Below are 27122 nucleotides of genomic sequence, written 5' to 3' on the forward strand. Positions count from 1 at the left end.
CCGTTGTATCTCCTTTTGTCCGGAGCAGGAGCAAAAAAAATGATAATTTTGTTATAGATTTTTTTTTAGCAATGAGGTCATATTTAAATTGTGGCTTGTATTGAAATGCCCGCAAAAGTTTTCCTGCGGAGGGTCAATGGGCAGGCGGGGTATATCCCCAGTCACGAGATCCTCAGTGTTGACTAGGCAGCGGATTGATCGGACTATTTTATGAATTGGGATAAGCTTGCATCCAGGGGTACGTAGTGTTGCGTGTGCCATGGCGGGAAAATAATAATGGATCCATACTAGCCGGCCGCTAGATACAAGAAAGAGTCATTCCCCGATGTTGAGGTCATTCGTTTGTCTGTGGCACATGATTCTATATTCTTGCGTTGTCATTGCACCTGGGTGGGTCGGGAAGGATACACGTACGTGTAATGGGCGTAGAGTCGTGTAAATCCCGGGAAATCGATCATATCTTAAAGTGAAATGTTACCCAGAACAGATCAACAACAATGACTCCGTGTCCGATTTAGCCTCGGCTCTTGCGTAGGTTTCTTTTCTAGGCAGTCTACTCGCGGATCGTTTTGACCTTGCCCCATGTTCGCCTGATAGTTCGAGCTATAGGCCCCATTATTTTATACATGACCAATCGCCTTAAACGAACAACCCGAACTATTGCGCAGGGGCCTGCGCCGGACTTTATCTATTCTTGTTTTTATTCTAAATGCTCCTTCATTCAATAATGCCCCCCACGCGCGACACCGACTGTACTGTCAAGAAAAATTAGAGATTGATGGGCGCCGGTTCAGCATCGATCGTCTGCTGGGTGGTTCGTCTATTGCGAGGAAGTGGAGAAATAACATGCAGCTTCTACTGACATATATTCCTCTGGCGATTGGCCAACTGGCCATCGCCAGCGCTGCACAATCTTCCTCAATCTCGTCACCTGTCACAGCTACAGCGACACAGTCGGTGCTGTCAGAAGCTACCTCTGCCCTGGCTGCAGCCAAAAGTAACTCTCCTACATCTTCCAATGGCATAACAAGTGTCTTTCAGTATCTATTCGGCTCAATCGACACCCTGGGAGCCGTGATAGCAAAGGCCACCGCACAAGCCGAGGAACAATTTCTGAAGCTGGTTGATCCAGAGCTGTTTTATTCTTACGGCGGATCGCCCCCGGTTTATCCGACACGTAAGCTGCTATATCCTTTAGCGAGTTAATTTGAGAAATAAGACAAAAACAAAACTGACTTTTTTGTGATTAGCCGATGGTGCCGGGTTGGGAGAATGGGAAAGTGCGTACAAGCAGGCTCGCGCGGTCGTAGCAAATATGACCACCGACGAAAAAGCCGGCATTCTGTATGGTGCGTTGGACGCAAAGGGGTGCTCGGGCTTCACGGGGTCAGTGTCAAGACTGGGATTTCCGGGGATTTGCTTGAATGACGCCGAGAGCGGCGTGCGCAGCGGCGAGCTTGTTAACGGCTACCCTGCCCAGCTACACATCGGGGCATCCTGGAACAGGAGTTTGGCCCTTGAGCGGGCACAACATGTAGGACGGGAGTTCAAGTCCAAGGGGATCAACGTCTTGCTTGGCCCTGTCATAGGCCCCGTGGGAAGAGTGGCCAAGGGCGGTCGCAACTGGGAAGGTTTCTCGAATGACCCGTATCTCGCAGGCGAACTGACTGGTCCCACGGTTGCAGGAATCCAGGAGTCGGTGATTGCTTGTGCCAAGCATATCATTGCCTACGAGCAGGAAACGAACCGGATGCCTTTCTTAGCAGGCTTCATTGGTCTGTTTAACCAGTCGGTCTCATCGAATTTGGACGATAGGACCATGCACGAGCTCTACCTGTGGCCGTGGTACGATGCTGTCAAAGCAGGCGTCGGATCTGTCATGTGTAGTTACAACAGAATCAACAACAGCTACGCTTGCCAAAATAGCAAAGTCTTGAATGGGTATCTGAAGACCGAACTAGGATTTCAGGGATTTGTGGTGAGCGACTGGTACGGTCAACATACTGGCACCGCAAGTGCAAATTCAGGACTCGACATGGCGATGCCCAGCTCTCGTTATTGGGGCCTCTTCCAGCTCAGTACAGCTGTCTCAAATGGATCAGTCAATGCCACTCGTCTTGATGACATGGCCACACGCATTCTCTCCTCGTGGTACCGATTTGCGCAATTTGACAATCCTGGTATGAGTAACTACGCCTCGGTCGACGCCCGTGATCCGGCATCCGAATCGATCCTGTTTCAGGGTGCTGTCGAAGGCCATGTCCTGGTCAAAAACACAAACAACGCATTGCCGTTGAACAAACTAAAGTCATTGTCGGTATTTGGCTATGATGCTGACGGTGGCATGAACACGTCCGCGAGTGACTCGACACTCTACGGATTCGGCCTTGCGAATGCCCCCGAGTACACAAACGGCAAGTCATTCTCTGGCATTGACATGCTGTTTTACATGGGCGCATTGGTTGCGGATGGCAACTATGGCCCTGATGTGGCCCTCAATGGGACGGCGAAGACTGGAGGCGGCTCTGGCGCTATTACCCCTGCTAATTCAACCTCCCCTTATGATGCACTTTTGCAGCAGGCTGCTCAGGATAATACTATCCTCTACCACGACTTTTCCTCGTTTAATCCGCAGGTCAACGAAACCGACGCGTGTCTAGTATTTATCAACGCCTTATCTTCGGAGTCCTGGGACCGAAGTACCCTTGCCGATAATTACAGTGACACACTGATATTGAACGTCGCATCCAAGTGTAACAACACTATAGTTGTCATCCATAATGCTGGTATACGTCTCGTTGACCGATGGATCGAACATGAAAACGTGACGGCGGTGATCTTCGCTCATCTCCCAGGACAAGAAAGCGGAAACTCCTTAACGGAGGTTTTGTATGGACGTCAATCACCATCAGGAAGACTGCCATACACTGTGGCCAAGAGTGAGGAAGACTATGGTACTCTTTTAAACCCAACACTCCCCAACTCGGACCACTTCTTCTACTCACAGTCCAACTTCACCGAGGGCTTGAACATCGACTACAAATATTTTATCCAAGCCGACGTTACGCCGCGCTTCGCGTTTGGATACGGGCTGACGTACTCGAATTTCACATATTCAGACTTGAATGTGGCGAAGAATAGCACCGCAGACACTTCGTCTTTGCCACCGGATGCTCTCGCACCGGACCGTGTCTCTCCCGAGGGTGGACTAGCCTCTTTGTACGATGTGATTGTTACTGTCGAAGCTACGGTAACCAACACCGGTGGCGTGGCTGCGGCCGAAGTCGCTCAGCTGTACGTTGGTATCCCTAACAGTGGTCTGCCAAAGGCTCTGAGAGGCTTTGACAAGCAATTGATTCAGCCTGGAGAGAGTACCACCGCCTCCTTTCAACTCCGACGTCGCGATCTGAGTACCTGGGATACGGTCCAACAGCAGTGGGTGCTCACACGGGGAAACTACACCGTTATGGTTGGTAAAAGCGTGCTCGACATTCAACTTAATGGAACTTTGGTGCTTGAGTAACAATGTGAGTTGGTTTGTCGATACTTAATTTTGTACATATGTTCCACCGCGCTTGACGTCAATCATAGACTTGAAGGCTATATGTTATAGGTGCTTGCTACACCTCTGATTCAAGATGAAGTTCTCTATTATTTCTATATATTAAATAAATTAACCGTGCAAGAAACCTCTAGTTTGTTGGTGCAGCTGTCGACATTCTTTGTTTGTTTGGATCGCATCCACAAGAACGTCGTATTCCTCATCGAGCCTCACGCGGGAGTTAATGTACTAGCCTGACGTCTCAATAGTTACTTCCCTTCCTTATCTTTTTTGCCTTATAGTTTCCTCATCGCCCATCACAGTCCAGACAAGCTCAGAAACATCATGCAGAAGTGCCTCGGCTGTGATTACAAAGTCCCCGTCGCCTTATCCAAGTTCCTCCAAAGTAGGGAGGCAAATGGAATCATTAGATTGCCCCCCAGTAATGACATCCTCTGTGCGGCCTTTTCATCTTTTGGTTGTAATCCTCTGAGGGGGTGGCGGTTGATCAATTGTTTTCTATAATGACTGTATCCCTTTTGGCGATGCTTGGATTCGGCTGGGTAATGCCGCCAGTGCAGGGATCCCCATTGGTCCATCAAACAATACTTCTCTCAAGTTTGTCCTTCTCTCTGTCAGAGCCATTGTAGCACTTGGCTCTGGTTAATAAGATTCTTCGACGGGCGCCCATTCGAAAAGTAGCTTTACTTGAGTGAATTCGAAGCACGAGACTGCTACCTCGTGAGGTGTGCTGGGTATTTTCAGGATAAGGAGTTGCAACGACAGTCAATAGCCAGCGCGCCTTGGTACTTGTTCGTCGTACTCGCCCATTAGTGATAGAGGTGTATACTTATTTCTCAGGACAATGAAGATAGAAAGGGAAGGCGAGCGAGAACCATTTCTTCCTCACGCACACCACTTTCGTTGCCACGGCACACGGTGTCTATAGTATTTGTTTCAATCTTGCCATCGGTCTCTTGAGTTCGCAGTACCGATAATCGAGATGAGAGACGTTCTTGCTGGGGCGACAATCCTTGGGCCATTGACGTGAGTAAAGAAATTGCTTGATTTCTGTATTTGTTCGGCCACCCCTTTACCTGGTTCTTTTGTGTTGGCAACACCACATAATAGGTTACAAATTGTGACTTGAATCTTCGAGGGCTCTTTGTGCCACCCTTTCATCCAGCGTCAAGTCACTCTTGGCTCGGTCAATCTTGACAAACAGTACCATTATTACCAACGCAAAGCCAGAGAGGCCCAACTGGAACCAAAATACTGCCTTGTAGCTTGAAGAAAGTCCGTTGTGTAGCGTATTGGTTTGAATAATATCGGCAAACCCTAGCATGATTGTAATACCCAAGTGCAAAGTACTGTTAATAAGCGCACCGGCAGCGCCTTGCTCTTTGGTCGAAATGTTTGTTGTGATAAAGATGTTCGTCACGTTGAAGCTGATGTCAATCCCTATTGTAGCCCCGATCATTGCTGGGAAGACAAACGCCCAGTAGTTGCCCCCTATAGGGATAACTGCAAACAAAAGGCCGGAGATCATGAACCCCAAGCATGACATCACCATCAACAGTGTTCCAGAAATCTTGTGAAGAACTAAGCCACCAACGACCGAGATAATAATGCCGCCAGCGGCCATGGGGGTGGTCCAGGCCACTACCTGCAAGGGATTCGCACCCATAATGTTTTCCATGCTATCGTTTTTCGTCAGTCAGCTGTCAAACACCATAGAGCGTGGTGGGTGTGGTTTGGGACAACTCACTAAAGAGCTGCATATAGCAGGAAAACCCCCAAACAGCCGTATAGAAAGATGAGAGACAAAAGCAAGGGCTTCATAGACTTGATAGCGAATAATTTCGAGGGCAAAAGCGGGGCATCTGCAATCCACCCTTCTATATAAACGGCCACTCCTAGTAGAATAATCCCTAGTACAAGACAAACAGGTATGTACGGGGTCTTCCATTGGTGTGGTGCTTGCGCGCTATACGCAATGGCGAAGGAGCATAATACCAAACCAGGCACCAAAAAAATAGCCCCCAACCAGTCCATTCGTCGTCCAAGTTTGCGTGTCTTTGCGTAGTCGCTCGGAATCGAAACCAGAGAAGAAATAAAGGTGATCGCAGAAAGAATAGCTCCGATATAGAAATACCATTGCCAACCTAGAAACTGGCCGCAGAGTCCTGAGAAGAAAATTCCGGCATAGAATCCCAATGCCGCACACGCGCCATAGACACTAAATACTATATTCTTTCGCGGGCCAGGTCGATATATACTCCCAAGCAACATGACACCCGAAGGCAAATAAGCCCCGAGAGCGAGGCCTTGAAGTGCTCGGAAGATGACCAGCATCAGCCAGGACTGAGAGAAGCCGAGCACCAGTGAGGTAACAGTTAACCACGCAAATCCAGTCACGTATAAAGTGTAGGCTCCGAACATATCGGCAAGACGTCCGAATATCAAGAGGGTTGAGGTGACAGCCAGAGACAAAGCAGTGGATGGCCAAATGGACGAGGTTTCGGGAAGCTGTAGATCAACAATCAATGTCGGTAGTAAAACATTGAAGCCGGAAATGTAATATTCCTTATTATTTGAATACTAGTCAGCATTCGTTTTCTATGGACAACAGCATTCGACTTACCGATAGAATCTGAGACATGACTACCGAGAAGCAAAACCCCAGTTCAGAATACCATGTCGCAAAGCATTTTGGTCTTTCTCGACCTAGCTGCTCAAGTCGATGGCTCTCTGAAGCTTCTACCCCAGGGTCTTCTTGTTCTTGTCTTTCACACATGGCCGTTGTTCAACAGCTAGCCAGAGTTTGTTAAAAATGTTGGAAATGGCAGAAACAGAATCGCAGGTACAGGGTACTCATTTTAAAGTCTCCATGGCCACGCAAAAGTCATTAGTAACAATCTAGGAGCTTCGACGAATACAGGCAATGAACAGTAAAGCCTCCAGGTCCCAGAGGCGTCATGCCCCATCTACGCTGGCCCTAGCCAATCACTACTTTTTTTTCCCGTGGGTCAGCACGGGATTACAATATATTATTGGACACAGCCGAAATGTAGTTTCTCCCGCGAACTTCCCTTTTCGGCCTCAAGTGGTAAAATTTCGGGTTGATGGCGAAGGACAGTACTGTGTAGCTACGTTACTAGCGCTTTGGTGTTTTTAGTAATCTGATCTGGCATATAAATGGCAATTTTCCTTTGTCAGACGTCTGAGACGCTCACCCTGCCAATTTTCCAGTACAAACTTGCGCAGGCTCTATTATTACTATCAACTAACTATACCACACTGGCGAATGACAGCGTGGCAATCACATGACGCGCAAAAGGCCCCGGAATCCCCCGCCGGCGTCATGATTTTCCCGGCCGCAAACAACCAACTCTTCCAACATTTGCGCGAGGCAACAAACACGCTTCAACTGGATGGCGTCTCTTTGAATGCTTCCGTATATTGCGATATAGCCGACATGGAACCAATGCCGTCGCCTACAGGGGATTGACTACAGAAGCATCCCACCCAACAACATAGACACCATCCTTTCTCGTAAAGGGACATACATGTACGGAATGAATGATCCATGTTATACATGTCGGCGCCGTCGCATCCACTGCGATCAAAGCGGAACCCCTTGCGCGAAATGTGAAAAGTCCGGGTTCGAGTGTTTCCAGCAACGCCCTCTGCGATGGGTAAAAGGCGTGACCCTTCGTAGCAAGTTCCACGACTCGGTCCTGAGGCCGTCGGCGCAGTCGAAGCACATGCCTGCTAAGCTCCTAGCGGAGGCAGGAGATGTGCAGGTCGCGACAGAGGAGTTGGCATCTATCAATCAATATGTCCCCGGGCTGCACCAGGAATCGTCAACTACAGACGTACGGACTGTTGATGATACCGCAAATAGCCTCGTTATCGCGTCACCCCGGAGTTTGTCAGACCAGGCCATTACACATCTAGACAAAACTTCAAGATACTACTTGGATTACTGTAAGTTCTATTTCAAAATATATTGTTTACGGCATTCAAGAAGCACCAAGCTGAAATAATCGGGTTTAGATAATGATCGGATATGCAAACTTTTCATCGTCCAGGACAGTGACAGCAATCCGATGAGAAATTTGATACCTCTCGCGTTACAAGATTCTGTGCTTATGAATGCAGTACTAACTTTAGCTGCTCGTCACCATGCGAACACGGGTTATTCGTTCCATCAACAGGATACCAGCATCATACTGCCTGTACCCGTCAATGCAAACCGAGATGCACTTTCTTACAAGTATAAGGCTATCCAAGGACTTACATCCTCAGTTGAGCACGCAACTTCAATAAAACACGACACAACTCTGGCTAGCATATTCCTATTAATATTTCTGGATCTTCTTGAATCCGGGAGTGATCGATGGAACGTCCATCTAGAAGGAGCAAAGAGCTTGATTACTTGTAACAAATCGCTGTTCGAGTTGCCTAGCAGCGTAGCTTATGGCCCAGGACAAACCGTGCAAGAAATAAGAGATTTTATCAGTAGTCAAATTTACCTGTAAGTGTTGACCTGTGCATCTCACCCCGACAAAGTAAATTTCTTTAACATTGCTGGTGAATAGCATCGGGATTCTTGGCGGGACCTTTGTGCGTCCTAAATTATTGACACAATTTTCTGGCTTGCAACAACCGGAGCTACAGCCCAAAGATGTCGTCGAACGATCGTTTCTCGGCTGCCCAGTTTACTTGTTGGATGCGATACAAAATCTTTCGACACAACGAGACGCTATCGCTGATTCCAAAAACATAAATGACTGCGACGTCCGTCGACAAATACAAAACATTACCGGCGTTGTGGAGTCTATCGAAAGTTTTGACTGTTACGAATGGGCCACGGCGCTACCACGCCGACAAGTGCCGTCACAGCAAGAAATAACAAATCTTTGCTCACTAGCGTCTTCATACAAGCTTGGGGCTTTGATATATGGTCGTCGTGTCCTGGATGCTCGTACCGGCAAAGAGTCTTCGCAGACTGAGCTAGTTTGCGAATTAATTATGGCTATTGGCTCGTTGCAAAATGATGATACGCTGTTCAAGTGCATTCTGTGGCCAATTTTCGTTGCCGGACTTGAGTGCCAGTGGAAAACCCAGAGACAATTTTTAGCGCAGTGTTTGGAGAGGTTTTGGCGTCTTACCCTGTGCTTCAACGTAATCAACGGGGCTGAAATTCTCAATACATACTGGCAAGAGAAAGATCAACAAAGCCAATCGTCGACACCATCATCATCCCAGTGGATATTTAACATGGGCCGTTTGGGACAAGACTGGCTTTTGATATAGAATAGATTGTATAATAGGTGATCGATGAGCTTGTGGTCTATTTCTGCATGTGGGGGATTATAACAGGGAACCACAAGAAGAAGGGAGGAATTCTATAAATTGAGATGTATTTATACTACATCCAACCACATTCCACTTATTGGATCATTCTCTTTCCATATTACCTCCCAGTTACTGTTATTGTGCTTTTTGCGGCACATAAACCCAATCATTCCCCATGGTTCATCGGGGGGTATCACTTGGATATTCGACACTCTCTGTGATGCACCAAGTGTCGGTGTCTTTAATTCCTTTCGCTTTGGTATCATTTCTAGTGTGAAGGTGTCACCAAGACAGCTCTGATACGGGTCTTGGGCTTCTTCAATGCGCATCACCTCCTGTGCAACTTGAGCCGCCACCCTGGCATCCCACATCCCTTCTCTGTGAGATGTCAATTCGAGAATTCTAATCGCATGAAGTCTAATTCTCGCGACGCGGCATCTTGTTGCTGTGTAATAAAGAACCGGGATCCATCCAATGTCAACAATCGATTTCTGCATTTTCGCCGTTGCTTCGGGCAGAATTGGTTCTTGTAACCCCGCTGAAATTGTGATTGTGTTAATTGCGTATGTCAGTATGGATAGAAACCGCTCCACTTGATAATCGAATAGCATTTCCTGATGAGCAGAAAGACACGTCTCAGCCATGACATATGCCATGTCATGGTACATTCGCAAGATGTTATAGGCGACCTTGTTCCAATTATTGGATGCTGCCTTGTCCTGTAGGAATGAACTAATAAATGCTTGGAGCCACAAGTCGAGATCCGAGCGAAGAGAAATTTGGTTATCTTTCAACCCTCTCTCGGCCCTTTCTCGGAAACATGCTTTTTGGAAAAGGTATTCGAGTTCAAAAGCCCGAGATATAAGTATATCCATGTATTTTCTCGCTTCGAGCATGGACAAAAATCGACCTGGGATTCTATATGCAGAGAGACTGTTGTTGATATAACTTGAAAAGTCATAACAGTACCCAAGCATGTTGACCTGTAATTTAAGCCTGAGGAACATTTGAAAAATCAGCCCTTCCGGTTCATGGTGATCAAAGAGTGGCTGGGCCTCTGCCGCCAAAGACCTCTCTAACTGCTCAATGAGTCTAAGGCCATTGGCCAAATGTGTTATTGCAGTGGCATGATGTTGCTGAACTATTTCCAGACATACGAACACAATGCACGCAATCAATATTACTTTCAAGGAAGTATTGCTCTTGAGGCCGAAGTCTGTTCTCAGGCAATGAATAGCCTTGCCATAGGCTTCCAATGTGAATTTCTCGTCAGTGGAAAGAGAAGAAGTGGTCTCCAACTGTTCATATTTGTGGGCCGAAGTTAGTGCGAGGACGGCATGCAGGATAGCAGGCTCGCTGTAACACGCCCGAGGGAGCAAGGAGCTCCAAAATTTGAAAGAAAACAGCCCCGGGATTTTGTTGACTGTGTATTGCTGGAACCAGAAGAAAACTCCACGCTCATGTGCAGCTGCAGGGAATTCAACAAGCGACATAGGCACCGGTCCAATTTCCCATTGGCCGGTTGTAGAAAGGCTTGCATTATCCATTTTCATGTCGGCGCCAGTACAACCCAAGGGAAAATCACAAAATTGCGACTCCGATTGCCCAAATTTGGAATTGGCATACTTTTCATTTCTAGGCCTGGTCTTGTTACGAGAAATTGCTAATTTGACGCCCGTTTGAGTAGCATTGCGAGACGGAAGATGGCCATCTCCTCCCCAGACCCCGTAGCCGTCGCATACACGACTGCTAGAGCTGCATCGATAGCAGGAAGGCTTTCCTTCATCACATTTCACTTTGCGGATTCTAAGGAAAAGATTAGTCATACTGTGGATTTATCTCCAGTGTAAGTCAATCTGCTTTACTTGCAAGTGCGGCATCCGGATTTCACTTTGGGGCCGCTTCTGCCCGATGATCCCGTCGGGTTTTTTTGAGACCGAGGCATAACCGCTGTGTTTACCGTAGACCGTAGGTCGAAGAGAGGAAGACAAAACAATCAGATGCAGAGTCAAGATATCAACAAAGCTGAAGTTGCAGCAGGATGCCGGGCCGCAATCGAGGTCAATGGAACTTGATGCCCACTGGCTGTGTCGGACTCTATGGCTTGCGATTCGCCAGCCACGCAGGCTTAGTCCCGGTAAGTCCGGGTCGAGAATCAAGCCCTAAACCCTAGATCCTCTTTTGATGCTGGCTCTGGGATGGGTATAAGAACCCCCTCTGTCGCCTGCTTTATGTCTTCTCATTATAATAATCCCAGCTTGAATCCTCAAAAGCACCTGTCTTTTGTCTTTCCTCAAACCCCTACTTGATCATCATCATCATGGCTCCAACTACTCGTACGGATTTTGGCCAAAGTACAGATGCCAGCGACGTTGCAGCAGCATTCCCTGCCTCTGTCAAAGGCCGTACTTTCCTCATCACAGGAGTGAACAAGTTAGGCGTTGGGTATGCTACCGCCGTAGCACTGGCCACTCAGTCCCCACGCCGTCTCATTCTTGCCGGACGCTCCCATGACAAGCTTCAAGAGTGCGCAGATGCCCTTGGTAATACATACCTGGCAGTTGATTTTCGTCCGCTCGTACTGGACCTCGGTTCTCAGAAGTCCGTTCGAGCGGCGGCGGCCGAGCTTCTGTCCTGGGAGGACACTCCGGCAATAGATGTGGTGATAAACAATGCTGGGGTCATGAATATTCCTAATCGAACCCTCAGCGAAGATGGTATTGAACTACATCTGGCCACCAACCACATTGGTCATTTCCTCTTTACGAACTTGATCATGTCGAAGATCATTGCATCTGCAGCAAACTCAAGCCCAGGCGCAGCGCGTGTCATAAATGTCAGCAGTATGGCCACCGTGGCCTCACCATTACGCGCCAGCGACTTGAACTGGGAAAAGCCAACTTTAGAACTACCAGAGGGTGAAAAGCCGAATCTCGATTTGATGAAAGCAGCAGCTGTCGTTGTTGACGAGACTATGTCATACATCCCAATGGGCGCATACGGGCAGAGTAAAACTGCCAATATCCTTTACTCGGTTGCTTTGAACGAGAGACTTCATAGGAAGTACGGTGTGACTAGCATTGCTTTACATCCCGGAGAGATAAAAACAGAGCTTCATAGGACTACCGATCAAGAGTGGCTCAAAAAGACTGAGGAGTGGAGAGAAAAAATGAATGTTAGTTGGAAGACCTTGGAACAAGGGGCCAGTACAGCGTTGGTGGCTGCTTTGGACCCTGAATTGGGGAAGGTCAACGGCGACGGACAAGGGCAGTTCCTTAGCGATTGCCAACCCTCTGAAATTGCACCACCTTATGCCCTTGAAAAAGGCAAGGCGGACGAATTATGGGCGATAAGCGAGGACCTGGTGAAAGATAGTTTCTCCTGGTAGAGAGTTATTTCGTTGATACAAAGTGGACCTCAACCTTATGATGTTATCATTCCCCCCCGGTTCATTTGCCTTTCAATTAACGAAATGAATGATAATCCAACCACTAGTACCAGCTGATGTGAAACTCCAAGAACACTAGCCTATTTGTAGTTATTAGATTGGTGAAATTTGACTTTGCTGAATACTTTCATCTATAGTGTGTAAACCTTTGATCAAACATCCACTACTATTTAAATCATATACATGTAGTAATGGCCTGTCAGGTTTTTGTTGTTCTGTCTACATTGCCCTCACAATTAAGCAGCATGACCGAGCGTATATTAACCAATAAACAAGTCGGCGGCCACTTGCAGGTTTTTTTTTTTTTTTTGGGCACTGAAATACATTAGTATACCTCTATTTCCTCGTGATTTCTTTTCTTTCCAACGAACGTCAGCTCAGTCAGCATTACCTTGGGATTAGTCTTGAATTTATGGAAGCATATCAATACCATGCTAAAACTAAGAGGGTCCAGTTGGCATCGGTACAGCTCGAGAAGGTCTTGACAATATGGCGATAATACTGAAGGCATATCTTTGCCAGGTTTCATTTTAATAGATCAAAATGTGTGGGTTCAAAGTATTGCAGTTCGGACTGAATACCCTGACAGGATTTGAAGTCACTGAGAGGATTATTAGTTCTTCCATGATAGCATGCTATCTAAGGGTGAACAATAGACTGATTTATGTACAGGAGGTCCAGCAAGGCCGAGACCAACTTAGATCATTGGATGTTGAAATTAAAAAAAGAGAGAAACATTAAATATAAGAGCGTCTAAGTTAGGGAAGGGTGGGGGAGACTTGCTAGTATGAAGATCCCCAGTACCCTTGATCCAGAGCCAACAACGCAAAATTTGTCCCCACAGTGGGACGTGCCTTATTTCCGATCCAAACACCAACTTCGTCACCCTCGACGTAGTATTTCGTTCCGAACGGAATGGTGTTGAGTCCGTTAGTCAAGAAAGTGTGGGTTGTGTTGATAATAACTGTTTGGACATCTGCGGACGATGTAGCAGCAACAAGAAGGTCTAGCTGTTCGTTAACAAAATCATTCCTTGGAGATAATTGCCCTACAAATGAACTCGTGGATAAGAGAGAAATAAAAGATAAATACGTACTCCAGTCGGAAAGACCCCAATTAATGTCCGTTCCGTAGGCGGAATAATTTGCGGGACCAGCAAATGGTAGGCCACCAGTCTGAATTTGTTGGCTGTACCACTCGGATTGAAGAGACCAAGCAGAGGAGTTGAATGTCTCTAGCTCGAGCAGGACGTCGGAATACGAGGGGAAGAGAACATTCCAAGTATCAGCAGCTCCGTAATAATAAGTAAAATGAGTGCTCTCCTCTAATGTGTCACCGTCGAGACCCAGTGCATCTTCATAAAGAGTTGTGGCAATCGATTTGGCTGTATCTGAGTATGTAGAGTTACCCAGTATGATACTGGCTGCTTGGAGACCAATGGCAGATTGAATGGCAAGGCCGGTTTGGTTGGCTTGCGCCGGAATAGCATCCACACTTATGAGCTGGCTGGCTGGGTACAGCGAGTTCTCGTTTAGATAATCGGCCCAGCCAACGAGAAGAGAAGTGTACTTGGCTGCGAAAGAAGTGTCATTTGTATACTTCTGGTATGCTTGCAGAAGGATCAATAGAGAAGAGCATTCAAAAAGAGGCATCTGCTCCGCGATGCCATCGGCATGACCAGTGGCATTCGGATAATCTGTGAAATTATAGTTAGGAGAACACATATAAGACGAAAAGGATCAAAGGTCTCAGCTTACGTGTACCGAGGTCGTGAATGACCCATGGGTGAGGCCAGTCTCCGGTTGCGGAGTAGGCTAACACAGGCTCTAGGTAGAGTTTCAAATACTCCGGGTTCAAACTAACAAAAACTGGCCAGGTTTGATACATTACGTCCACTGTTTGAATATTTCCATCGCTGGAGATTTCCTTGAGGAACATTTGTGGTGAGGCCGTGGGATCGTCCAGCGGCACCTACTTCGGATTAGCTACACCCATGGAGCATATTCGTTTTTGAGGGAGAAATTACTGTGATTTCAAAGCTAGCAAATGTTTGCCGAACACTAGCTTCAATTATGTCCGCGTACTGGCTTCCCCAGTCGCTAGATACGTTTTCAGACCTAGACCGAATGGCGTGGTCGAAGGGACCCGATGCGATAAGCGCATTTTCATAATCAGCCAAGAATGCCTCAATGGCGCCTGGAATGAGATTCCAATCTGCATTAGAACGGTGGTACCCAGTTTGTGCATTTCCGACGTAGTTGATGGCCAAATCGCGTTGGAATCCCACAGCAAAGGTGACATTGCCTTGCGTCACAGTGCCCAGGTCTTTGGTCAACGCAGCAAATTGGTTTCCCTTGCAGTCGCCAATATCAGCCAAGGCCCCAGTGGTCCTGAATGTATTATAGATGGTATCAGCTGAGTTACAGGAATATGTAACGTCATCTCCCGATGTTGTTCCGTAGACAACAGATCCATAAGTCGCCATATCTGAATCCTCCGTGAAATAATCCTGATCTGGGTTGTAGAACCAGAAAAATCCAGCCGTGTCGGTCGTTGTGTAATTCAACTGCGCGGCACCGCCCTGAGCAGTCCACGTGTAGTCGATACCACTGAGAATTTGGATATCAGTTGCATCATCGACCGAGGCGGCAACCGTGAGGTACGAGTAAGGCAGTGACTGCTTTGCGTAATGCTCTGGTCCCGGATACACGGGCGAAAAGAAGTCCAGGGTGATATTGGCTGCACCAGCAGTAAGAGTAAAAAGTGTATGCGTCGAGGTGAAGCTGACGCCTATAGTAGTGGCCGCTGTTGCGCCAGAAACGCCCTGGGGGGCGCCAAACAATGTATATGTCGTGCCCGCAACCCGGGCAAGAATCGGCCAGCTGACGGCCTGGCCAGCCCAAAATTCAGGCTGGCCAGAGGCGACATCTGTTGTCTGGTTTCCGGGCAGCCATGTCGACAAATACGGGCTTTTGACCGCGAGAGGATAGGAGGGCAGGCTCACTGTGCCTGCGGAGGAGAGAGCTGGCAGGGCTGCAATCGCAAGCGCAGAGGCCAAGTGGAAAGCTCCCATGGCGGATCAGAGTAAACAGTAGAGCTGCTTTTTTTTTGTCGTCTTGGTGGGATGGGGAGCTACTCGGTCTTAAAGCTCTTTTCCCGTCCTTGGAGCTTCCCCTCCGATAATCTTACCATTTGCAGTAGCATTGGCGGTGCTAATCTCTTTCATCTTACCCCATAATTTCTGCTGGATAGTAGACATACATTGTCAGCAGCCGAGCAGCCGGCGCGTCGGTGGGCGAATGACAACAGTGCTGGCGCATGCATTCCACACTGTGGGGAGTTTGGCATTACGCATGCCACCAGCGGCCGGGCTGGGACGCGACTAAAAGGGCCGTAGTACGGCGGGTGGCTAGCAGAAAGCAGACTGGGCAGTCGGCTGAGGTCGAGCAATGATGTGAGGAGTCTGATCAGCTGCTGTGTTGGCTGGGGCACACTGTATAAGCTTCAACGTACAGTGCATATCCGAGCCGCGCTGGCCCAATGAATGGAAATTTGCGTCCTGTTAGCGGCGTCTCCGGCCTCGCACAGACCGGAGCTAAATATATGATTTATACGCAGAAGAGGAGATGATGAAATCATGTGGGTGCAGGATGATGACAGCTCGCTTTCTCCGCTGCAAATCCCTACTACAACAGTCAGCCAGCGCTACAGTGCTGGGCCAGTCAGCCGTGGCAGACAAACCCACCTAATGGCTCGCCATCGCCACGCGAAATGATGGCATTGAGACGAGCTTTGTTAGTGCTGTGTAGTGCTTTGTACAGCGTACACGAGACCAGTGTGTTTGGAAACAGTTGTTTCGGGATGTGCATGGCGGCGCTTTTTGTGAGCAAGTAAAACCTCGTCCACGGATTCAGGCTAAACCCAGACAGCATTCGAAGACCTATAGAAAGCATTCAATAAAAGATAAATAGCCTCACAAGCTCAAGGTGCACCATCGGCACTAGTTTTCTTGCTATCTAAAAATACTACAAGGACACGGCTAAGACAGTGGGTCGCGCCCACGGTGACGCGGTCTCTAGATGGTCGCGATGCCCCTGAATCAATCTTGATCATAACATTGAATAATTATTCATACGGAAGAAGGATGATGGCACTGTGGCGGCCAAAAGGCGCTCTCCTAGTCCGGCCCAGTCGGAGAGGACGTGGGCAGGTTTCAAACAAACCGACCCTAATCATCCGAAATAACATCACATAATGCACATTTGCTGGCCAAAGTGTGCCAACTTATTTATAATATTCCCATCAACATTTGAAGGTTCCAAACCAGTGAGTCGTCCAAATGTCAACTGGTTGTTTCGCCTTTTACATATCCCACCAGTTGACATGCACTATACTTAACATGCTATCGGCTTAATGCTAACATATCTTGTGATTGATGCGATGCGACCTTCGACTCCAATTGATATTCACCATTACTAGCACACGTAAAAAGCATTCCAACAATGTTTTCTCGTTTGTTAAGTTCAATGTTCATATGTTGCGACGACAATGACTAGTATCGCGCTATGCCTGATCGGTGGGATATTGCGAGATTTCCCGAATTTCAATGATCACGAGAGCCGACATCTAGAAAGCATTTTCAGTGCGCGAGACATAAATATGGGCATGTTTCTAGTTTTGCAGTGAATCGATCGAATTACTGTCAATAATAAGTGCTGAACGAGGCCATGGGAGCAATCCTAGGTTATCTTTACGCCAATTTACGTCCGACACAACAATACATGAAAATGGAGACGCGAGAATATACATATAAGCAAGGAATTGGATGGGAAGATATCCAACTCGATGTGCATTGGAAGAAGGAATCGCTTCAACCATCAGACGGTGAGGGGCACCCAGTTGGTGCGTTTTGACACACAACTCGTGGACTCACTCACTTGAAGTTATAATTTTCCATGGCGGAGGCTTTGTTCAAGGTTTCAAAGCCATTGTTCCTCGCATTCAAATCGAATGAACTCGGCCAATTAGATTTTGTGGTTGTCGTTCGGAATTTCAGACTTTGTCCTCAGGTCTCCGTCTACAACGGGCCGGTTGAAGATGCAAGATACTGTTTGCTCTAGGCTCAGAACTCATTAGCTAGGCTTCTAACAGGTATGTTGATAAACACGAACCGTATCATAGCAATGGGTCACTCTTCTGGAGCAACCCTTGCTGAGTTATTGGTGAGCAGATAAAACAGAAATACTCGTATATACTGATAAGCATCGCCGTCCTTGGTTGTCGCGAACCTTCATTTCTACTATGGAAATTACTATAACGATCCATGTTAGCACTCGCCTTCTCAATATTCTCTGTTTTTCAATGCTCCGCACTATCCTAAGTCACTCACAGAGAGAATATACACTGGGCCCCAGGTTTAGACAGCCATCCCAGTATTCGGCACGTTTCACCTTCCACCACGAGATGCATGGTTATCAAACGGTTTCAAGTCAGGAAACCATATGGCACTTGTTGTCAAAGACGGCAATTTCAATCGAATTGACCCCGCCTCGGCCTTCTCAAAAAGCTTTCAACCCACCATGTTTATCCATGGGACAGCAGACACCGTGACACCAACAAGAATCAGTGACATAGCATACAAGAAGCTCGCAACTCTTGGGGTGAAACCCGAAATTATTCGCGTAGAAGGAGCGGACCATATGTTTGACTTTCTTTACAGTAGCCCTGAAGATGACGGCTTTCGAAAATATGTATTGCCTGGGTTTGCATTCCTTGCTGCTGAAGTTGGCTTATAGAGAGAAAAAAAAACTACACATATGTAAATATCACCAGCACCAAGCGTGTGTAATGAATCCATACATATAATAGTATGTTTCTAGGACGTAAAAATATATCTATACTAGGTGATAACATATTGGTTGATATTAGTTGATCTCGCTGCACGGGCGTCGAATGTGCACATCAACTATATACCTATGTTTATAATACGGAATATAATATGTATGTGAGTTTATGTTGTCTTTAGTTATACATGAATAATTGCTGTGACAAGTGACAATGTAGTGGAGTAAATCTTTGTAAGTTCACTGTTCGTGTTGACGCTGGCAAGTTGAAGTATATGTAATAAATACGAGAGAATTTTATAGTTGATGGGTTATACACGAATATAAGGTATAGTATAAACTAGATCTGTGTTTAGAATTACTTAGATCCGATGTCACTAGAGATTTTAGAGTAATTTCTAGCGACATGAGACAAGTTTAAATTCGAATACCACATACTACTTACCGTACATATAAGAGTTGCGAGTCTGGATATCCATAGATTAGCTCCTATTGTTTTTAGCATTGATGTAAGCATTATCGATATATTATTGATCCCATTCCTATGAGATACAAAGGAAATGCTATTGCAGCCTCGGGTGAGCAAGTACATGTTACTTCCGAGAATGACCAATCAAGAAACGCCGCGTCTGCGTCTATCTAGAAATAATGAAAAAGAATATCTATGGCGGAAAAATTGGATGACTGGTAAAGATGGATTGTTTTAATGTAACCAAACATTCTACGAAATTGGTCCGTAGTAGATACCAAGACGCTAGTTTGAGATAACGCAGTCCTAATCGAGGTACGTGACATGATGCCGCGTAATCTACTCCTTATTTCTGACCCTGTAGCATGTCTTTCCCAAATAATCCCTGCGCATGCTGCGGGTGGGAGAAGTTAATAGATTTGATATGCTGTGAGTAACATCGAAGAACCTATTTGGTAACAAGACGTTTCTGACACAACATGAATAAACAAATACAAGCGAAACTTACACCCTTGTTCGGCTCATCAACCAGTGATAGGAGATATTTTCGGAGAAATTTCTTCCTGGGCAGAAATCGCTATAAGCGGCCATAAACACCATGCCTGGCTAGTGCTTTCCAAAAATCAAAGGGAGAGTAGCAGCGCTAATGCACCCAAAACTTCTTCCTTCCATGGTAAGCTAAAATCCGAAGTTCTCATTGTTGGCAAATTAGAGCCTGTCGCTCCACCACCTGGACTATCCCATAGTCTAGACTTCTAGTTGGTAGTGCATTGCCTCCTGGTTTCTTAAGGGAGTCCACATCAAGCCATCACGAACCAAGGAGAATAAAGGCCCCGACGAGGTTCTTACGACAAGCCCAAAACTAGTAGACTTTGCATGGTTTTACCCAGTTTCCTAAACCGTGTAAAGTTAGTTCTCGCCATAAGTCCACGGGCGAGGTTAAAAATAAATATAGCCAAGTACCATCGTAAATCGAGGACCCTTTTAGGGTACGGATCCGGATCGCGGTCACAGTAGCTTAACTTACGGTTATCGGTCTCCCTTGCTCGACTAAATGAAGAATTGGCTATCTACGCATGGGATCGGCAAAGCAAAATACCATTCCTGTCCTAAATATTTATACTTATCGTCTCGTGAGCATGGACGCGTCTAGCCAACTGAGCGAGTAGGCACTTACGCAGCGCTAAAACAAGCCGGGGAGGACAAGCTGCTGCCGATGCAACACTATTATCTCTAGATTCTATACGCTCCAACAAATGGCGGTCGAGGAGAAGACCTAGTGGACTGCTCGACGGTCCGTTCCCCTCTTCTTCCCCGCATTCGGCATTTTCTATGTGCCAAATGGCCCCGCCTGATGTTGTAAGGATCGCGTGGACTGAACAGGTGATTATTGACACGCTAAAGAGTTTGGCGAGTCTTGTTGTTCTCAATTAGCGAGTGCAATTTTTGATATCCGTTATCGCCGTTTATCAGGTGGCATGGTGCACATGGAAATGGCTATACAGTCCATAGGAAGTTCCCTTATTCAGAGTGCCCTGATCTTCGGTCAAGATCGTGCCGTGGCGCTGTGGCTTGCTTTAAAAGCGCCTCCTGGTTAACCACCTGCCCAAAGTACCATATTCATCCCCGTTGAAGTTGCCTGAGAGTAGAGGCCAAGCTGGGAGGTGACTGCTACTACCGTTGAGTGTGCAGTTAAACAATTTTCTTATGTTAGGACATTTTTGACTTATTTGCCGCTTCTTTCCAGGAATTTCTGTCAACTTACCATACGCTCATAAGCGAAACATTATCGAAGACAGAGATGACGAGAATAATGTTACGATACCCGGGAAAGGATACACCCCGGTGTCGACTAGTACATGAAAACCATCGATGATTGGGCTTTCCGCAAGCCTGTCATTTACTTCAATTTTAAGTCCCATCTTATCAGTCCTACCGGTGGACGACTTGCAGAATAAAACGGGTGGTGATATTAAGCTTAGTGCCTCCCACTGTGTCTAAATAAGCTAGAGCACCGCAGGTTGTCGAATAATATGTGCTACGCTGTTCAACTAGAGGCACACGCCAATAATACTATTCTATTATACCATGTTTTTCGGTTCTAGCTAGGCGATCGACGTGTCTTGTACATGTGCGATGGCTTGCGAGGATAGCAGATACGAAGGTCTCGAGACTGCGATTGGTACACAGAGAGCTTGTCACTTCTTACACGCATCATATTTTCTCGTTCTGGCAGGTGGATAGTGACATTGGTTCTGCTGTTATCCTACCAACAGCTACCGGACTGCCCGGTTGGACAATAGTAGGCGCGGACTCTGACGTGGCCACTCAGATGATTTCTGCTATTATTTCGAGTGACAGAGCTTTTGAACGACTATAAAAGGGACGTTAGTCCCCAGGTGACAAACAACAAAAACATCACTCTTCTGAATCATCACCACTTTCCTTGTTCACTTCTTATCACCACAAACAAAATGAAGTTCTCTGCTTCTGCGTCTGCCCTTCTTCTTTCTGGGCTTGCTGTGGCAGCTCCCTTGACTGAGAAGCGTATGGAAGCCAAGGCTCGACGTGCGACTTCCGGCCGCCACTCCAACTTCCCCTACGCTGTTGGCACCAACGAAAAGCTGGTTCTCACCAACACTACAAAGGAAGAGTACAGCTCAAACTGGGCAGGTGCTGTCCTCATTGGCACTGGCTACACGAGCGTAACTGCTGAGTTTGTTGTCCCTACCCCATCGGCTCCCTCTGGCGGTAGCAGCAGCACCCAATACTGTGCCTCTGCTTGGGTTGGTCTCGACGGTGACACCTGTGGCACCGCCATCCTTCAAACTGGCATCGACTTCTGCGTTCAGAGTGGTGAAACAAGCTTTGATGCGTGGTACGAGTGGTACCCAGATTATGCGTACGACTTTAGCGGCATCACCATCTCTGTTGGAGACACGATCAAAACCACTGTGACTGCTTCTAGCAAATCCGCCGGTGTCGCCACCGTTGAAAACGTCAGCACTGGAAAGACTGTCTCTCACAGCTTCTCGGGAGAAAGCAATAAGCTCTGCGAGTACAATGCCGAGTGGATCGTCGAAGACTTTGAGTCCGGATCCTCCATGGTTCCCTTTGCCGACTTTGGAACAGTTGAGTTCACCGGTGCTGAAGCAACACACAGTGGCTCCACGGTCGGTACCTCTGGTGCTACCATCATGGATATTGAACAGAGCAACACGGTACTCACTTCTTCCTCTGCTTCTGGCAATACTGTCACGGTCAAGTACACTTAGGCTTTGACAAAGTGGATATATGAGTCACCTGTGAAACGGGAGGGACACATGACCCTATTAAGTGAAAAGGAAAATGTCTGCAATTTAAAAGATATCGTGAACAGTGTCCTTTGACTTAGAACATATACGCATGGGAAACACAATCGCATACTTAGGTACATTACATAGTATCGTTTAATTATCACATGTGTTGATTCTATCCCGGGGCATTGATACCGTGGCATTGAAAATTAATTCTGTCTTTTCTCATAAATTGTTACATTCGTGATAAATATAGTCCATCGAAAGGACGGAGTCATCTCGTAAATGCTATTGGCTAATACTTATTCCAGGTTTGAGGACCCTCCAGAAGATCAGCCAATTATAATGTTTTTCACCTTAGTTGACTAATCTAGGGAACAGAAATTATTTGCATGATATCCAGCCAGTACTTAATTCATAGTTCATCTGGTAAGTGGCACATCCCTTAAAACTAATAACCCTAATTTGTCACAAGGCCAGGCCCCGGTGAGCCTCTGAAAGCTACGCGTATAAATGATGCTTTTAAAATAGCGCTTTCAACTAGCGAAAGAGAATCCTCGAGCATCGGAAGGAGCTGTTCTTCCATCAGTCGTTCGTGAACGATTAAATCAGCGATAATATCATCCAGAGCGGCCGTAAACCGAACCGTACTCTCTGAGCCGATGTTCTCAAAATCTCTCAGTTTTCTGGTTACCTGCTTGAATTAGCGATCTTCTTGTTCTACAATATAAATCTTGAACTATCAGGTACACTTTGACATTGAAGTTTGCATTGGTCAACCAAATTCTCAGAGTTGATCTTTCCTCCCAACTGTTGAGAACAAGCAGGGTAGAGAACCAGTTCTTCTGCCAGACTGTGTCTTTCCATGACCTGGAGAAAGCGTTTTTTATATGCATCTCTTGTCAGGGCATCGATGGACCGAGTGTGTAGCCGGTCGCACAACCATTCTATGTGGATATGATATTCGGTGATTGCTGACAGAAGGCTTGATGCCGGCGTAGCGGGCGAGCTGCGCGATGCCATTGTTTTGTATGTACCTCATGCACTATTGCACAATGAAATTAATGAGAGACATATTAATAACAAGGATATTATATTATATTTATAGCGCCTCGTACACTACTGAAAACCCCGGCCGGAACTCAAATAATTTTGAAATCGGCATCATAAAAGTCGGCTATCGAATCATTCTTTATTGGAGTGCTAGTCGATTTCTAATACAACAGAATGTCGCGATATTAACTGCTCAGTTCTTGCTTTGAGCTCCTTTTTGAGTAGACTTATCGTTGCACGAACAACTAGCTATGTGTAGGAAAATTACTCCTCCTGCGTCGATTCGATCGAAGCAGTCGGCTAGCGAAACCAACTGACGAAGCGAGAAAAACAGGTTTGTTTGTAAACGATCACCTGATTAGTCCTTAGTATCATATGATTGTCCATTTATTTTCTTTTATATTAGTCATTCTATAATGCCCACTTTGGCCGTCGTGAATGGTGATCGATCAATCGGTTTATTAAACGAGAGTAGTATCGTTAGTGTGCATTTACCATGCATCTTTTAGTCGCTATCTTCATCATGTAAGCTTATCATGCAATTCAGAATCGGTTGTTTTTTCCAATTATTACAAAAAAAAAAAGGCCCTAATACAAAATACGGATCTGAACTCCTTTTCCCGAACTCCGGTCTACTCCTTTCAACTCCGTGCTAATATAGTATCAAAGAACGAACAGAATCGATGGCTGTATCCCTCCAGTCTTGAAATTATGAAACAACCCTTCGCGTTGCTGTGATCTCCGGGTTCAAATGCGAAGTATTCAGCATTCCACACAAGACAATATGTACGAGGTGATGTGTAACATGTATAAAATACGCAGTATCGTCAAATGGAAGCAGTGTTAGAAATAATCTTCAGATAATAATTTGCCAGCTGCTTGTGGTATAATTCCAGTTCCGGGGCTGGTCTGCTGGACACCGCATGATTGTTGTTCTTGGATTCGGCATGTCTTTGAAAATCATGGCGTTCAGACTGAACCAGTGAGACTCCAAGTTAGCCAAGATCTGGTTTAAAATTGAGTGATACGTGCATGGCTACTTACGTGATTTTGTTGTTGCACGGGTTGCACGGGCTGTACGTATGGTGTATGTTTTGATGCTGTCTCGCGTGGCACGGAGCCTGCGATTAAACGATTTCTATCCATCAGAAAAATGAATTCATCCGTTCTTTTTTTGTTTTTGTTTTTTTTATTTTTTGTTGGTTTTGTCTCAATTTTCCCCCTGTATTCCAAAGGTAGAGCTGTACAATGGCTGGGCTGCACCATCGTCGACCTTTTAATCCTCGATCACCACGGCTGACGTCATTTGTAGTGGTCTGGACCTTTTTTTCCTGGTGTGACAAGCTAATATCGTGTGCAGCCAGCCAGAAGCTAAACCCCCTTGCATTAAGTTTTGATCGGCTTTGGTAGAGATCGTCGTCGGACACAACGTCCGACCCGCTTTCGGCTGCTCTCTACTAGTACTATAAACATTGGAATGTATCTGAGTAGTAAAAGACGCGCAACCTGTTTGTGAATAATGCTTAGATACCTATCGCAAAAATCTAGCTAGCTGTTTCCACAGTTCGTACATCTTTATCCTGAACCCGAGTTGTTGGCCGTGTGCGATGGTCTCTAGCCATCCCTCAGACGCTTCTTCCAGCGACTTGTTGGGAATCCTATAAGAACTAAGAAATGGCCTATTCCCGAAACCGTCATTCCCTTCGTTCACAGCAGCTTGGCTCTCATTTTCGCCTAACACCGCGTCTTGGTTTCCATTTTCACGGATGGAGAGTGCAGTTTTGCTGCTGTTTCTGGGCTCCTGCGTGTCCGGCAGCCAGATCCAACAGCAGAAGGCACCCAAGAACATGCAGCCACAAAAGGCAAAAAGGGCAGAGGACATGTATTTAGACTCTGGGGATGTCATAAAAGAGGACATGAGAACCTGCACGACAATGGAGCCAAGTTTGCCCCCTGCACTGGAGATTCCATGGCATGTAGCGCGATAGCGGGTTTGAAAAATTTCTGCTGATACCTTATTCTTTGTGAGTCGTTGGGGGATCATGAAGAAGTAAAATACACTCACAATAAAGGTTAAGGCATTTGGGCCGATGTTAAATACCAGTTGACTGAGAACGTAAAGCGTAATCGTCACAGCATGCATATCCGTATACTCTACCGCGAACAGGCTTCCACCGATGACAGCGAATAGCACTGCTAATATGATAAAACTCCACATCAATAAAGCCTTACGCTGTACATAGTCAATTAGTTTGATCAGGACAAAGCTACCAACGACAGACCCGATTGACACGGTAATGATGTATTGAATACCATCAGACTTGAGGACATCGTATATGCTTTTTGTAGGGTCTGTAGTCTGCCAATCTACCAGAGTTGAGTTTGAAAAATCGTATTCAGGTGCTTTTGATAGCCATATCTGGGCAATGCGTCGAGGGTTGCTGATTCCCAGGCCGTAAAAAGCAACGTCGAGGAAGAACCAACAGGTAGTAGTTCCGGCCAAGAAATGCCAGTTTTCCTGGGTCTTAAAATAGTCGTATAAATCAGTGGAACTGAAAAGCGTGGGCCTATATTCAATGCTTTGACTGTCCTCATCCTCGTCCTCTACATCGTCTTCTTGTTCAGAATCAGAGTCTTCCTCTTCCTCTTCCTCCTCTGCCTGTTCCGCCTCGTGAAACCCTCTTCTCCCGGTATCTTCTTGACGCCTAGGAGAAGGGGGTTGTCTTTCATCGAAGTCGCCGTCAATATCAAGCCCAGCTGTGATGCCATATTGCTGATGTGAGCCGTTGCTGTGTCCGGGATAATCTCTTAATTCCACTGCCGAAATATATGCACCGTAACCATCCGCATGGCCAGCGCCGTAGTAGTCCTTTGTGTCTTCCAGTGCTCGTTGCCCATCCCTATCCACATCCAACGTATATCGGGGGGACTCCGGAATGGTTACGCGAAAGATGATGGCTATCAAGGCCGGGACCGCTCCTGTGCCGATAACTATACGCCAGATGCTGTCTACACATCTAACACTCTGAGCTGTATGGTCACTGGCGGAGAGGTTTTCAAGGTTGTTCTTCGATCCTAGTGATAGGAGGACAACCAGGCCAACTAGAGCCGCGGCCAGTTGTCCCAGGGCTTGCATTAGGAAGACGGCAGCCATCATCCGTGCTCTCGCATGCTTTGGGGCAAACCTAAATATTTTGTTAGTGAAAGGCACCGTCAACGAGGGGAGAGATGGGCGTTCACTCGGCAGTGATAACAGCACTCAGCGGGTATTCCGCTCCAATGCCTATGCCCATGAAAAAGCGCCAGAACATCAGCCAGCCAGCCACCGACATGGAGTCTTGCGATCCGCTGGACGCCTGCACAGTGCCCAGTGTGCCGAAGATAACGATGATCAGTTCTATCCCATACAGTTTCCGTCGACCATATGTATCGGCCAAGATACCAAATAGTATCATCCCAACGACGGAACCGGATAGAGTCAACGCGTTGATGCGCAGCTCCTGGACATTGTCGTTGTTATCGGGCCAATACACGTAGCCTAGAGACGGTAGGATCACGTTGACCGCGAAGAGATTATAGGAATCCGTGAAGAAGCCTGAAGACGCGACAAGCCACACGCGCCAGTCGAAGCCATGACTGTCGATCAATCCCGTCACAGCCTTTTGGTTTTTGATGTTTGTCTGTGAGTAGAGGATTAGCCATCTTCACTAGAAGAGTAGCAGAAGACCGAAGACATGGACTAAACGAACTGCTTCAGGTCGGATGACCACAGTCGGGTCAATCCAAACATATTTCTGGAAGGCATTCACAAATCCGACGAGCGCATTGTTCCTTTCACTAGCCATAGCTGTATCACATGTACACGGGGGGAGACGCTGGCTTAGCAGGCAAACCACCCCGTGGTGACTGCTTACCGATGAGGAGCATAACTAGCGGCCCGTATTAATATTAAGTATTCTGAGAAATCATGACCTGGCCAAGGCTGAGCACAGCAGTTGCACTGAGGCTTAAAGCCAAAAAGGGGTTTGTCAAGCGAACGCCCAGCTATTTTTTGGGCGCCACCAGTTGCCGACATCAATCAATGAATGCGTCCCGGAGAATAAATATG

At 46.7% G+C, this 27122-nt stretch overlaps 8 protein-coding genes across 8 annotated transcripts; 4 read left to right on the forward strand and 4 right to left on the reverse strand.

The window, feature by feature from the left end:
• Nucleotides 1-846: 846 nt before the first annotated feature.
• Nucleotides 847-3523, forward strand: TRUGW13939_10420 (uncharacterized protein; the record flags this gene model as incomplete). The annotated part of the gene is made up of 2 exons (XM_035493532.1): nt 847-1177; nt 1251-3523. The coding sequence occupies 2 exons, from the start codon at nt 847-849 to the stop codon at nt 3521-3523; spliced, it is 2604 nt and encodes an 867-aa protein (XP_035349425.1).
• Nucleotides 3524-4673: 1150 nt separating this feature from the next.
• On the reverse strand, nt 4674-6338 carry TRUGW13939_10421 (uncharacterized protein; the record flags this gene model as incomplete). The annotated part of the gene is made up of 3 exons (XM_035493533.1): nt 4674-5241; nt 5310-6127; nt 6186-6338. 3 exons carry the CDS (start codon nt 6336-6338, stop codon nt 4674-4676), a joined length of 1539 nt encoding a protein of 512 aa, XP_035349426.1.
• A 781-nt stretch (nt 6339-7119) lies between these two features.
• Nucleotides 7120-8863, forward strand: TRUGW13939_10422 (uncharacterized protein; the record flags this gene model as incomplete). The annotated part of the gene is made up of 3 exons (XM_035493534.1): nt 7120-7531; nt 7601-8081; nt 8146-8863. The coding sequence occupies 3 exons, from the start codon at nt 7120-7122 to the stop codon at nt 8861-8863; spliced, it is 1611 nt and encodes a 536-aa protein (XP_035349427.1).
• Nucleotides 8864-8973: 110 nt separating this feature from the next.
• TRUGW13939_10423 (uncharacterized protein) lies at nt 8974-10850 on the reverse strand (the record flags this gene model as incomplete). The annotated part of the gene is made up of 2 exons (XM_035493535.1): nt 8974-10711; nt 10771-10850. 2 exons carry the CDS (start codon nt 10848-10850, stop codon nt 8974-8976), a joined length of 1818 nt encoding a protein of 605 aa, XP_035349428.1.
• A 375-nt stretch (nt 10851-11225) lies between these two features.
• On the forward strand, nt 11226-12293 carry TRUGW13939_10424 (uncharacterized protein; the record flags this gene model as incomplete). Its single annotated transcript, XM_035493536.1, has 1 exon — nt 11226-12293. One exon carries the CDS (start codon nt 11226-11228, stop codon nt 12291-12293), a length of 1068 nt encoding a protein of 355 aa, XP_035349429.1.
• An 842-nt stretch (nt 12294-13135) lies between these two features.
• TRUGW13939_10425 (uncharacterized protein) lies at nt 13136-15426 on the reverse strand (the record flags this gene model as incomplete). Its single annotated transcript, XM_035493537.1, has 4 exons — nt 13136-13359; nt 13450-14049; nt 14111-14324; nt 14380-15426. 4 exons carry the CDS (start codon nt 15424-15426, stop codon nt 13136-13138), a joined length of 2085 nt encoding a protein of 694 aa, XP_035349430.1.
• A 5713-nt stretch (nt 15427-21139) lies between these two features.
• On the forward strand, nt 21140-21940 carry TRUGW13939_10426 (uncharacterized protein; the record flags this gene model as incomplete). The annotated part of the gene is made up of 1 exon (XM_035493538.1): nt 21140-21940. One exon carries the CDS (start codon nt 21140-21142, stop codon nt 21938-21940), a length of 801 nt encoding a protein of 266 aa, XP_035349431.1.
• Nucleotides 21941-23841: 1901 nt separating this feature from the next.
• Nucleotides 23842-26859, reverse strand: TRUGW13939_10427 (uncharacterized protein; the record flags this gene model as incomplete). Its single annotated transcript, XM_035493539.1, has 5 exons — nt 23842-23988; nt 24059-24152; nt 24586-26199; nt 26255-26694; nt 26764-26859. The coding sequence occupies 5 exons, from the start codon at nt 26857-26859 to the stop codon at nt 23842-23844; spliced, it is 2391 nt and encodes a 796-aa protein (XP_035349432.1).
• Nucleotides 26860-27122: the final 263 nt, after the last annotated feature.

This window comes from Talaromyces rugulosus, chromosome VI (genome assembly GCF_013368755.1).
Source record: "Talaromyces rugulosus chromosome VI, complete sequence".
Taxonomy (NCBI): domain Eukaryota; kingdom Fungi; phylum Ascomycota; class Eurotiomycetes; order Eurotiales; family Trichocomaceae; genus Talaromyces; species Talaromyces rugulosus.